Source organism: Halichoerus grypus, chromosome 15, assembly GCF_964656455.1.
Source record: "Halichoerus grypus chromosome 15, mHalGry1.hap1.1, whole genome shotgun sequence".
In the NCBI taxonomy this organism is placed as follows: domain Eukaryota; kingdom Metazoa; phylum Chordata; class Mammalia; order Carnivora; family Phocidae; genus Halichoerus; species Halichoerus grypus.
The window spans coordinates 53,625,406-53,638,068 of record NC_135726.1 but is presented as its reverse complement, the minus strand read 5'-3'; the positions used below and the strand labels follow the sequence as shown (position 1 = coordinate 53,638,068).

The following is a 12,663-nucleotide window of genomic DNA, read 5'->3' as shown; positions in this document are numbered from 1 at the left end:
TCTGTCAGTCCGCCCGCCGCTGCCCCGCCCGACCCCGCAGCCCCAGGACGCGGAGGAGGAGCGACCCAGGGAACCCCGACGTTCGCCCCGCCCCAGTCCCTCCCAGCCCGTGCTCCCGCCCCTTCTTAGGGTCCCAGGCGGGGCTCCTGTCTCCCCCCTCCCCCTCCGCCCCATTCCACAGGCTCCTGGCACGCCCTAGAAAGGGGTGTCCTAGGCAGTCCCAGGCTGGTGGGGCGGAGCCTGCGGCCTCCAGCCTAGACCAGGGGACTCAACCCGCTCCAGAGTACTGCTGCGCCGAGCCCACCTGGTGAGAAGCCCCTGGGATGGGGGTGGGGGGAACCCACCTTAACTCTTCTGTCACCTCTCTGGTCCCAGTCCCTTCCTCATAGACCATGGTGGCTGACACCCACCCACTCCCCTCTCAAATGCAGGTGGCAGAGACCCTTCCCAATTCCCCAGGAACCTACCAGGTCCCTTTCCCCTCTTGATCAAGGGTGTTGGATTCTAGTCCCTTCAGAGTATTGAGCTCTATCCCTTCACCCTCTTTTCCTTCCTCTCTTTTCACAGGCCCAGGGGTCTCCTTTCATAGATCGCAGTCTTTCCTCCCCCAGGCTCCAGGAATTGGGGCCCTCAACCCCCTTCTCCCTCAAATCCAGGAGTCCGAGCTCCCAGCCCCTCCTCCCCCAGGCTCCAGAAGTTCTGGCTCAAGGCCTCTCCTATCCCTAAGCCCCTGAGGCCCTTTCCCTGCTGCCTTCACAGGGAGGGACAGCCTCCTGACCTCCACTCTGACCCTCCTCCGGTGGGGGCCCTGTCCTCCCCTCAGTCCAGGTCCCCATCACAGCCTTGGCAATGACTCTCGCAACTTCCTCTCAGCGCTCCCAAATCATTCGCTCCAAGTTCAGATCTGGTGAGAGGCTTCTCTCTATGCATGTAGGGAAGGGGTCTTCTGGGTCCTGGGATTGAAATACTCTTAACTCAGGCAGTGTGTGTGGTCGGTGAGGTGGGAGGGGGGCCATGGGACCCACAAGGCAGGTGTTTTTTGTGCAAAAGGTCACTTGTGTATAAAGGAGGCCCCAGCAAAGGGGTTGAATTTTGGGGGCTCAATGAGGGTGCAAATGGCCAATGCAATGCTCCTCTAAACAGTGAGGAGTGGGTGGCGAGGGGTGGGTGTGCAGAGGGTCAGGTACTGCAAAGGAACAGGGGCTTAAATCGACATGTGTGCAAAGTGGAGGAGTGCACAGAGTGGGGACTTAGAAGTGGGCGGTGTGGGAGTGTTGGTGAGGGGACAGTGCGCTATATCAAAACTTGAACGCGTCAAAGGTTGTATTTTAGGTCCCAATGCGGACCGAAAGCGTGCAAGTGAGTGTGGCACTGGATGTCAGTTCCTCAGTGGGCCAAGGGCATACGAGTGTGCAAATGAGTATGCTAGATGGGTGCAAAGACACCAGTCCCCAAAGAGCAATGAGTGTGCCAGAGAGTGCACGTGAAATGTGCAAAGAGAGATCTCTGCTCCAGAACTGGAAGCCAAATCCTGAATGCGCAAAGAAGTGTCAGTAAGGCTGGGTGGGTGCCAAGGATGAAGCATAGCAAAGGGTACGAGCGCACACAAGTGGCCCAGGTGCCAGACCAGAGCCCAGGGAAATGCATGTGCAGAGGGGGTGAGTGTGGGGAGGCCTGGGGGTACACCGAAGGGAGCGGGCTGGTGCAGACGGGAGCGCACGGACGAGAAGAGGTGAGGCACACATGGGTCAGTCTGCCAAGATGGCGATGATGCCTTGGGTGGGGTAGGCACATGCTCATGAAGGGGGCAGGTGGAGCTGGGGGCAGGGCTGCCTCCTGCCTGCACACTGGCTGGCTCCTAGTCCCAGAACAGCTCTGGCAGGGAGCAGGGAGCAGGCGGGAGGCCCGGGAAAGGGAACAGGCTGCCGGCCCACCCGCCTGCATGGGGTGTGTAAGGGGGCTGGGCACGCGTGTCCTGCCAACTGCAGCTCGCACCGCCTGCCAGGCCGGGCTCCTGGACACTCCCTTCCCGCCTTTCTCCTCCCACCTCCCTCCTTCCTCCATAGTCCTCCAGCTTCGGATCCACAGACGGTATCAGGACCCAAGTAAGTGTGGGCCCTGAAAGGGAGGGGATGGAGGCCCGACAACCCTGGGATGCCCAGGAGTGCAGCTACCAGATCTCAGGACTGGTTCCTGAGCCTTGGCCCCTCTGCCAGGGACACCCTGAAGTCCTATCCTGTCCCGCCCTGAGGACCCGAGTACAGGTCCTTGGCTACCCCACCCCTCAAAGCTCTGCTTCCTGCCCTATGACTTTTCCCACTCCAAAGAAATGCATGCATCCAGATCCGATTTCTTTGGAGAAGACAGGCATCCCAGACTCCTCACTTGGCATGCACACGAATCTCAGGATGCGGCTTTCAGCTTCTCTCTCTCCTTAAGAACCAGGAATGCTGGCCCCGCCCCTGTTCCAGCAAAACCCCCTAAATCTTGGTGACTGAGGACCTGATTCCTGACTTTCTTGAGAATATAAAATTCTGGAACCTCTGCCCTGAGATCCAGGAGTCTGGGCACCCACCTCCTAACACTGTGGTTTCCCTCCCTGGTCCTGCCCTCCCACACCGGGAGGTGGGGGGGCGGCTGAGGCCTCCAGGGCCCTCCTTCCCACACAGTCTTGTTCCTCCCTGCCTGGCTTGCTGTCTACAGGCCTCTCAGGGTCCTTCACTGCCTCTCCAGTCTTGGATCCAGATCCGTGGGTCTCAGCCACAGACCCTGCTCTGGCCCCCAGAGCTCCGGCCCCAGTCTCGCCCTTGGGCCCCACCCCTTTCCTCTTCAGCCCTGGGGACCTGCTCCATGAATCAGAATACTGCCCTTGGAGGTCCCTGAAGGTGAGTCTCCATCGAGTGAGGAGAAATACCCCGGAGAGTCTAGCATTGGTCGTCCTTGCTACTGCCCTTTTGGCTCCTTTCTGGTGGTGCCAAGCTGAGGCTCTGGGGCAGGACAGCGGGGACAGAGCGGAAACATATGACATCACACCTGCTTTTCCAGGAGTCTCCCAAGATCTCCCAACATTGGAGAGAGCCCAAGCCAAAGGGGACCTTGACCTACCACCAGTACATGCCCCCAGGGCGGAGACAAGGGTCCAGGGTAGACTCCCAGGCCAAAGGGTTGGCCTTGGGTCCCCCTGGACCACCTCTGTGGGAAGGGACAAACTCACAGCAGCCACCTCCCAGGTATGATCCCTGTTTTTGTTCTCTGGGGGGAAATTCAGCCCCCGCCCTCGCCCGCACATCCTCCTCCCTCAACCCAGAGTCCAAGAGCAGGGGAGTCCAGAGGCCAGCCCCCAACCCCTTCCTCCCCCAGGACTCGAGAGTCCAAGTTCCCAGTCCCTCTTCCTTCAGTTCCCAGGAGTCCTGGCTTCAGACCCGAGAGACTGGGCCTCCGGTTCCTCCACTCCCACGCACAGGAATTAGCCTCTTCCGAGACCCAGAAGTCTGGGCCCTCTTTCCTCTTCGCAAGCCCCTGCCTTTGAGGACCCCGGAATGCCCCGTCTCTCTCCACCCCCTCTAACCTCTGGTTCCCCCTCACGCCTCACCGCCAGGATGAAGCCCACTGCCCTCACTCCCTCCCCACCTGGAGTCCCCAGCCCCTCGCCCCCTCCACACAAGTTGGAACTTCAGACCCTTAAGCTGGAGGAGCTGACGGTGAGTGTGGGGAGTAACTTCCCAGGTGGGTACCCATAGTTCTAACCCCGCTGCCTCTGCCCCATCGGAGACCCAGGAGCCTGGGTCCCAGTCCCTCTTCTCGCGGTTTCCAAATGTGCAGCCCCAGCTCCCGCCTGCGCCCCGGAGCCCTCCCAGCAAGGCCTCTCCCCGCCTCCCACCCCAGGTCTCAGAGCTCCGGCAGCAGCTGCGCCTGCGGGGCCTCCCGGTGTCGGGGACTAAGTCGATGCTCCTGGAGCGCATGCGCGGCGGCGCCCTGCCCCGCGAGCGGCCGAAGCCGCGGCGCGAGGACTGTCCCGCGGGTGCTCCCTGGCCGCGCCTCAGGCCCAAAGCTCTGGGAGCCGTCCGGCGGCAGGGCTCGGTGAGGGCGGGGCTACGCGCGTATGGGCCAGTGAGGAGAAGACAAAGCGGGACGGGGCGGGAAGTCGAAAGAAGAATAGCCAATGAAGTGTGGGGGGCGTGGTTAAGAGCAAAGTGGGAGGCTCTTAAGGGAAGAGAAGCCAATGAAAGAATACGGGGCGATACCGAGGGGGGGTGGTCGACGAGCGAGCGGAGGGCCGGGAGGCGACCAGGGGGTGGAGCCACACGTTGCGAGTGGGTGGGGTTGCTCCCGGCGGGCGTGGCTTATGGGAACTCCACGGTTCTAGCTCAAGCCGAGCCCAAACTCTCACCCTCCGCCTCCTGCAAGTGCCTCGGACACCCCTGCTACTGCTGCGGTCCCGGCCCCGGCTCCGGCTGCGGCTCCAGCACCGACTCCTCCCTCAGCACTGCCCACAGCGGCCCTGACTGTGGAGGAGGAGCTGCAGGAAGCCATCCGCAGGGCGCAGGTGAGAGGGAGCGGGCTAGGGGTCTCGGTCAGGATGGTGCGGGATCCCAGGTTCACGCCGCTTCTGCCCGTCCGCAGTTGCTTCCGAACCGGGGCATTGATGACATCCTGGAGGATCAGGTGGAGCCTGAGGGTAAGAGTCCAACCCCTAGATTTGGGGGAGTTGGAGACTGAGTTTCTGGAGTCCTAGTCCAAAGGAGGAAGGGTTTGGGATCTGGAGTCCTAGGTTCTAGGGAGGGGTGGGCTGGGGACTTGGATTTCTGGAAACGAGGAATAACGGAGTGGGTCTGGATCTCTGCCTTCCTAAGCTCACACTTCATTCCTTCTCCTGCAGACCCGCTGCCCCCCATCCCCCTGGACTTCCCCGGCTCCTTCGACGTGCTGTCCCCCTCCCCGGACTCTGAAGGCCTCTCCTCTGTCTTCTCTTCCTCGCTCCCGTCCCCCACAAACTCCCCGTCCCCCTCTCCCAGGGGCCCCACAGACTCCTTGGACTGGTTGGAGGCTCTGAGTGGAGGTCCCCTGCTAGGCTGTGGTCCCCCAGCCCCCAGCATCTTCTCTGCTGACTTATCTGACTCCAGTGGAACCCGGCTGTGGGACCTGCTGGAGGATCCATGGTGATGGATGCTGGGGTTTCCAGGGACGGAGAACTGGTGGGCATGGGAAGGTCACCGAGACAGACTCCCAAAGGAGGGGGTGGGACAACCGGCAGAGCCCCTCCCGCCACAGACACAGAATCGGAGAGAACTCTCATCCCCACCAGGCCCCGAACTGCTGCTGACATGCCAACCGCCTGACTCTCGCCTGCCTGACCTCCATATGATCCCCTCCATGGTTGTGTGGTTGGGGGCGGGGAGGTGTCCTTTGCTGCGGGCCAGGGGCAAACAAGCTGCTTGCTGCTTCCTTCAGAGACCTCATGGATGTCTTTGTTCCCACCTTCTCCCCTCCCATGCCACCAACTAGATGGGAGTCTGGAAGGTGGTCTGTGTTTTTTGGGTGCAGGAGAGGGGGCAGGGAAGAGTCAGGAGGGAGAATAGGGAGCCAGACCCTTGGCTTCCGGTTGGAAGTGAGAATATCAGAAGCGTCATGTCTGAGGTCAGATTCTCTTGGAAGCAGAGCCCGAGACAAGATTCGTGTGCCCATGATTTATTAAAGAAATTCTCCGAGGAGAAACCAAAAAGGAGCGGAGGAAACCAAACAGTGAAGGGGAAGAAGACTATCAAGAGTATGGCTTCAGGTGAAGTCCCAACCTCTGCGTGATCCCATGGGGAGCTCTGGAGGATAAATTAAGTTGCAGGGTCTTTCTTACCCTGAGGCAAAAGGAGCTAGGCTTTTTTTTTTTTTGCGGGGGGGGGGGGAGCTAGGCTTTTGAGGCAGAGGGAGATCCCTATTTGGGTTTCTTATTACTGAATAACAAGCCACCCCCAAACTTAGAGTCTTAAAATAATAACTATTTATGATCACTCCCAATTTCATGGGTTGACTGGCTCAGCAAGGCAATTCTTTGGCATCATATGACTAGGGCTGCAGTCATCGTAGGGTCCAAGTGGGCTGGACCATCCAAGATGGCTCAGACATGTCTGGAGCCTTGGCAGGAATGGCTAGTATGTTGGAGCCAGCCGGGCTCTGGTCTCTCCGGCAGGGTAACCGGACTCCCTACACGGTAGCTCAGGGTCCCCCAAAGCGAGCATTACTGCAGCAGGAAGCAGAAGTTGCCAGTCTCATAAAGACCAAGCTTGGAACTGGCCCAGTGTCACTTGCACTATGCTCCATTGGTTAATGCAAGTCGGGCTGGCAGAAGATGGGAGGGGGCTACAAAGATGTAGGAATCTTGGAGGCATGGTCATTGGGGACCATATATGGAGACTCCGCCACACCCCTCTCATCAGTCATGAAGAGAGGGCGGGACATAGACTGCGGGCACCTTGAGCCCCAGGGCAGTCCTGGGAAGAAGGTCACAGAGGAAGCCCATAAGCAGCAAAATCTTGTAAAATATAGGCTTTATTATTATGCAGGTGTGGGGAAGCCGATATATCAGAATGACCGCAATTGAAAAGATCCTTTACTGGGGTACCTGGGTGGCTCAGTCGGTTTGGTGGCTGACTCTTGATCTCAGCTCAGGTCTCAATCTCAGGGTCGTGAGTTCAAGCTCCACACTGGGCTCCACACTGGACGTGGAGCCTACTTAAAAACAAAAAAACAAACAAGATAGTTTGTTATTCTCACAGATCCCCAAAGAAGGGGGTGTGCCAAGCCATGCACGGCCACCTGGGGAAGTGCCAAGGTAGTCAGGAGGCAGGGGGGGAGAGGGGAGCCCTGAGCAAGAGTCTTTGTTGTGGTTTCTCAGTGAGGGAACAGGGGAGGCAGGGTAAGCTGGCTTAAGATTGTCTAGTATGAATGATTTCACCTGGCTCTGGGGTGTAGGGACCATCCCTAGTTGTCTGGAACGAGGTCCTGCGGTGATGAGGCCGAGGAATCATGGCCCGGAGGAGTATACAAGCTCATAAAGGAAATGGTTGGGGGTCTGGGCTCTGGATTGGTTGGTTTGCATATGCAAAGCATGCTCCTGGGTGAGTCCTTTATTATCTCTGGGAATTGGCTAGCCCTGGGAGGGAGGGGCAGTCCCTCCAGATGTCAAAGCACCAGAAATACGGGAAATAAAAAGCCATAATGAATGCGGAGAGCACACAGAAGATGGGGAGCGGGGGGACCTGAGTGCAGAGAGCTGGGAAGAGGGATCTAGATCTATCTGAGGGGACCTGGGTGGGCCATCCACAGTATCCACTACAGGTGGAAAAGGACAGCAGATCAGTGACGTGCGACAGTACCCAGAGCCAGTGACTGCCCCTCGTCTGGGGCTGTCCGTTTGCTCATGGGTCCAGTGAGGATGAGATGTTCACTGAGCCCTACAGCCCAATGAGGATGAGATGTTCACTGAGACTTCCCATGAGCTGGACCTGACGTGGGAGACATGCTGACAAATAATCACCCTTATGAGCTGCGAATCCACGATTCTAGTTCCTCCATGGGCATTAGAGAGTCATGAGAGAACAGGTAAGGGAGGGAGAGATCTCTACCATGAGGCAAAGGCAGTCTTTGGAGTCTTCTGACCAGTCGGGGAGGTGTCGGATGGGCGCTTTAAATCAGATTCATGAGTCCATAGCCTGTGCCCTCGGAGTTGAAAAACAGAGCCTCAGTCTCTGCTCTGGTGAAGCTCAGACATTTGCACAGAGAGAGTACCAGTGCAGGGTGATAAGGATTTTCACGGCAGAGGTGCCATGACTCCTAGAAAGTACCAGAAGCCGTGGGGAATGGGTAGGGCAGTCAGAGGAACAGCCTGAGGAACCTTGTGAGGTCAGGGCTGCTGGAACAAAAGGTGGGTGGTGTGGCTGCCCCAGATTTTGGGGCTGGACGCGGGTGGCAGTTGGGGCCTGCAGGCACCTTTCTGTCAGGCTGAAAATTGGGGGTAAAGGGGCGCCATCAGCCCTGGAAAGATCAGGAAGGGGTGTGGTGGTGCTTCTGTCTGTCTCCATCTTGGCCCAACTCTGAGCTTGTGACCCTCTGTCCCCATGTCTCCTGTGTCCAGGGGAGGGCAGCTCCAGAGGGAGTCAGGCCGAGGGGTGGCAGCTAAGGAATTCTCTGGTAGGTGGAGATTTGAAAGACAGGCACAGGCTTGGGTAGAGTGTGCATGTTTGAACCCAGCAATGGAGAGAAGGACTTGGGCCCTACACTCCCTACCACCTGTCACCCAACCCTTCTCCACACATCCCAGTTGCTCCCTCCTGTCCCCCAGGGAAAGGGCTGCACCGCCCCCAAAGGCTGGACCAAAGGGGGACACAGGAAGACGGGGAGTACCATGTTGCCATCCCAGGAGCTCAGTAGACACATGAGAAAGACCAAGAATACATTAAACAAATGACCAAAATTATCAATTTTCTTTTTTTTTTTTTTTAAGATTGTATTTATTTACTTGAGAGAGAGAGAACATAGAGGGAGAGGGAGAAGCAGACTCCCCACTGAGCAGGGATCCTGATGTGGGGCTCGATCCCAGGACCCCAGGATCATGACCTGAGCCAAAAGCAGACATTTAACTGAGCCACCCAGGTGCCCCTATCAATTTATCTTATAGACATAATCTCCAGAAGGTTGCATTGAGTAGCCTGGAGAATATACTGGTTTTTCTTTCTCCTCCTCCCCCACCCCTCCCCGTTTCTCCGGCCCTCCCTGTCTCTTTCTCCCTCCCTTCTCTGTCTATGTCTATGTTACCACATACCCTGCTCAGTGGGGAGTCTGCTTCTCCCTCTCCCTCTGCTGCTCTCCCTGCTTGTGCTCTCTCAAATAAATAAAATCTAAAAAAAAAAAAAAAAAAAAGGACACAGTCATATTGGATTAGGATCCACCCTAATGATCTTATCTTGACTACATTTTCAAAAACCCTACTTCCAAATAAGTTGCATTCACAGATCCTGGGGGTCAGGACTTCAACATAATCCCTTTTGGGAGACACAATTCAGTTCATAACAGGTGCCACTCTGAGCAGATGAACCAGCCTCAAGTTCTTTATGAAATATTACTGCCCTCTCCTAGTTCAGGCCCCTGCTGGCTTGTAATATAAAGCAATGTATGTTTAAGACCATAAATATCTGAAGCATATGGACCAGATTAGCTTTACTCTGTCTGCAATTGATTAAAAAAAAAATCTGGAGAATGGGGATGGTATGATGTCCTAGAGGGTGCAAGATACAGAATAGGAGGCAGATGATAGTGCTGTGTTTGCAGGACCCCAAATAAAACTCTATACTAGGTTATGAATCAGGTGTCTTGTGAGCCTGCAGTTAAGAGCCAGGAATCAGTGTGAGCTCTCTAGGAAGATGTTCATTTTATTAATTGTTCTATGGTTACTGTTTTTTGGGGGGTTGTGTATTGGTTAAGAAACTGGGCACCTGGCTGGTTCAGCTGGTAGAGTGTGGGACTCTTGATTTGGTGGTCGTGAGTTTGGGCCCCACATTGGGTGTAGAGGTTACTTTATTTTTTTTTTAATATTTTATTTATCTATTTATTTGAGAGAGAGAGAGAGAACAAGCAAGGCGAGTGGCAGGCAGAGGGAGAGGGAGAAGCAGGCTCTCCGCTGAGCAGGGAGTCTGATGCCAAGCTCAATCCCAGGACCCTGGGATCATGACCTGAGCCGAAGGCAGACGCCCAACCAACTGAGCCACCCAGGCACCCCTAGAAGTTACTTTAAAAAAATAAAATGGAAATCCCCCTGAAGGGGGAATCACTAAAAAAAAAAAAGAAAGAAAGAAACCTTTGCCCACCTCAAGGTCATGAAGCTTTTCTCCCATGTTTTATTCTAGAAGCTTTATGCTTTTTTTTTTTTTTATAGATTTTATTTATTTTTTTGACAGAGAGACACAGCGAGAGAGGGAACACAAGCAGGGGGAGTGGGAGAGGGAGAGAGAGAAGCAGGCTTCCCGTTGAGCAGAGAGCCCGATGCGGGGCTCGATCCCAGGACACTGGGATCATGACCTGAGCCGAAGGCAGACGCTTAATGACTGAGCCACCCAGGTGCCCCTAGAAGCTTTATGCTTTTAGCTTTCACATTTTGGTCTGTGATCCATCTTGAATTAATGTTTGTGAACCGGAGGAGGAAGGAGTCAAGTTCACCTTTTCTATGTGGATATTGGATTGCTTCCATTGATTGAAAAGCTCTTTTGTCCTTCACCTGAACTGTGTTGATGCCTTTGTCATAAATCAAGTGACCATATGTATGTGGTCTATTTCTGGACTCTTTGTTGGATTCCATTTGTCTTTTATGCCGGTACAACTTTGTCAAGGTAACATTAGCTTTATGGTGAATATTGAAATCTGGTAATCTCTCTGGTCTCTTTACCTCACTTCGGCCATGACTTCACTGGTCCACCATCGTGGCTTGCTGATAGTGAAAATCAGTCAGATTCATTCTTCAAGGCAAATGTTCAATATAGTCTTTACATCATAGCTTTCTTGGCATTGTGATACAGAATTACACACACACACACACACACACTTTTTTTTTTTTAAGTAGGCTTCAACTCATGACCCCAAGATCAAGAGTTGCACGCTCTACCAACTGATCCAGTCAGGCGTCCCCTAGTTTATTTTGAAAGAGACTTTTGTAGGTGTCTAGGCAAAGATGGTGGTGACTTGGATAGAGTGGTGATGGTAGAGGAGGGAAAGAAGGTCCAATTCAAGATATATTTTGAAGGTAAAGCCAACAGAACTTGCCAGTAGATGGAATGTGAAAGGAAGAATCTAGAGTAAGTTGAGTTTTTGGTCGAAGTGAATGCATAATGCCATTTACTGAGATGGGGATGGGCAGGGGAAGATTTGGGTGGTTGGAATCGAGGGGAGATGTTGTCATGGCCATCTTTGGAAATGACCACCAACCTTGATGTTGTTTTAATTTAGCACCATGTAAAATGTGCCCCCCTGCAATACATTGAAAACGTACATCAAAAGAGAGAATGCCAAATTTATATGCAAAATAATTAAGGATTTATTTATTTATTTTTAAATGGCAAAACCTGGTCCAGCAACCATCACCCATCCCAGCTGTATAAAATCACACTGGGGGCACCTGGCTGGCTCAGTGGGTAGAGAGTGTGATTCTTGCTCTCAGGGTCGTGAGTTCAAGCTCCATGGAGCCTACTTAAAAAAATAAAATAAAATCTAAAATCAGACTGGAAATTTGAATGAGTTAAATAGTTATTGAGGAAGAGACCTATCAGCATACTAAGTATTGTGGCACCCATTCCATGGGCACTAAGCCAAAAGAAAGGGACTCCAAGAGAACCATCTGGAGAGACTGTGGGGGCCTGCAAGATGTGAGGTGGTCATTAGAGCACAAATATTCTGGGGTATGTGGATGGGTTGTTCTTGACATTGGGTGTGACCACTTGACTTGCTTCAGCCACTGAAACGTGAGTGGCAAACTTTTTTCCCCGTATACTCAATTTTGGAGCATCTTCCCGATCCTTATGTTCTTTTTTAAATTTTTATTTATTTAAATTTTGTTTATTTTTAAAAAGATTTATTATTTATTTGAGAGAGAGAGAGAACATAGAGGGAGAAGGAGAAGCAGAATCCCCACCAAGCAGAGAGCCCAACATGGGGCTTGATCCCAAGACCTTAAGATCATGACCTGAGCCAAAGGCAGCCGCTTAACCAACTGAGACACCCAGGTGTCCCCCCAATCCTTATATTCTTTTATTACCTTCTTTTCAGACCAACTCCCTTACAAACATAGTGGCCATGTTTGTATTGTGACCTCTCCGCATGGCCTCAGGTAATTGGCCCATGGTGAATGCTTGACTCAAACATCACTCTGATTGAGGCATCAAGATTGTCTCTTTCAAGATTGTGAAACTGGCGGAGAAACACTAGGAGTCTCTGTTGAGCACTTGAAATGAGACCCCAGCACCACTTTTTGCTAGGACTGTTAGTTTGCTAGGACTGTTATAGTAGCCTTTTCCCTGGTCTCTGCCCCTCTCTTACCCCTACAGCCCTTCCTCTGCATAGCAGCCAGAGAAGTCCACACAGCAAATCAGATTGTGTTATTCCCCTAATTAAGACCCTCTGATGGCTTCCCCTTGGTCTTAGAATAAAACCCAAAGTCCTTGCCATGGTCCACAAGGCCTTTCACAGTCAACCCTGTTAACTTCTCTCCCACCTCTGTCTCCATGTGTTCCAGCCACGCTGGTCTGGTTCCGCTCTCATGTATAACTAGATTCCCCCTGACACAGGGCCTTTGCATGTGTGATCTCAAGTCAGGTGGGGATGTCCAAGTTTTGCCTAGGTTGTGCCAAAGTCATGAAAGTGTCTGCCAATATAGAGAATCATTGATTTAGTTTGTTTATCTCTGGCTGTATCACAGACGACCCCAAAACTTCACAGCATCAAACAATCTTATTGTTATGCTCACAGACTCTGTGAATCAGGAATGGAGATAGGGCTCCTCTCTGCAACATGTTGTCAGGAACCTCAGCTGGATGCCTGGCTGACTTAAACGACATGTGGAATCATATCTGATGCCTACGCTGAACGACTTGAAGTTGACCTCAGCTAAGACTGCTGATTGTAGCA

At 53.5% G+C, this 12,663-nt stretch overlaps 1 protein-coding gene across 2 annotated transcripts; it reads left to right on the top strand.

The window, feature by feature from the left end:
• Positions 1-193: 193 nt before the first annotated feature.
• On the top strand, positions 194-5,450 carry MAMSTR (MEF2 activating motif and SAP domain containing transcriptional regulator). 2 transcript variants are annotated; one of them, XM_036124504.2, is made up of 10 exons: positions 194-307; positions 824-907; positions 2,067-2,105; positions 2,704-2,885; positions 3,046-3,230; positions 3,599-3,701; positions 3,886-4,080; positions 4,367-4,546; positions 4,624-4,678; positions 4,880-5,450. In XM_036124504.2, the coding sequence occupies exons 2-10, from the start codon at positions 850-852 to the stop codon at positions 5,161-5,163; spliced, it is 1,281 nt and encodes a 426-aa protein (XP_035980397.1). In that variant the 5' UTR covers positions 194-307; positions 824-849; the 3' UTR covers positions 5,164-5,450. The 2 variants fall into 2 exon arrangements, with proteins under 2 accessions (XP_035980397.1, XP_035980394.2); XM_036124501.2 differs by lacking the exons at positions 194-307; positions 824-907 and having other exon boundaries at positions 1,693-2,105.
• The last annotated feature ends 7,213 nt before the right edge of the window (positions 5,451-12,663 follow it).

What these genes read in the sequence shown, in the direction of transcription:
- MAMSTR (XM_036124501.2), top strand. Translation starts at nt 1,793, where the DNA reads ATGCTCATGAAGGGGGCAGGTGGAGCTGGGGGCAGGGCTGCCTCCTGC. An exon ending in TCACAGCAGCCACCTCCCAG is followed by an intron (nt 3,231 to 3,598) that starts GTATGATCCCTG and finishes CCTCACCGCCAG; the next exon opens with GATGAAGCCCACTGCCCTCA. An exon ending in GGATCAGGTGGAGCCTGAGG is followed by an intron (nt 4,679 to 4,879) that starts GTAAGAGTCCAA and finishes CTTCTCCTGCAG; the next exon opens with ACCCGCTGCCCCCCATCCCC.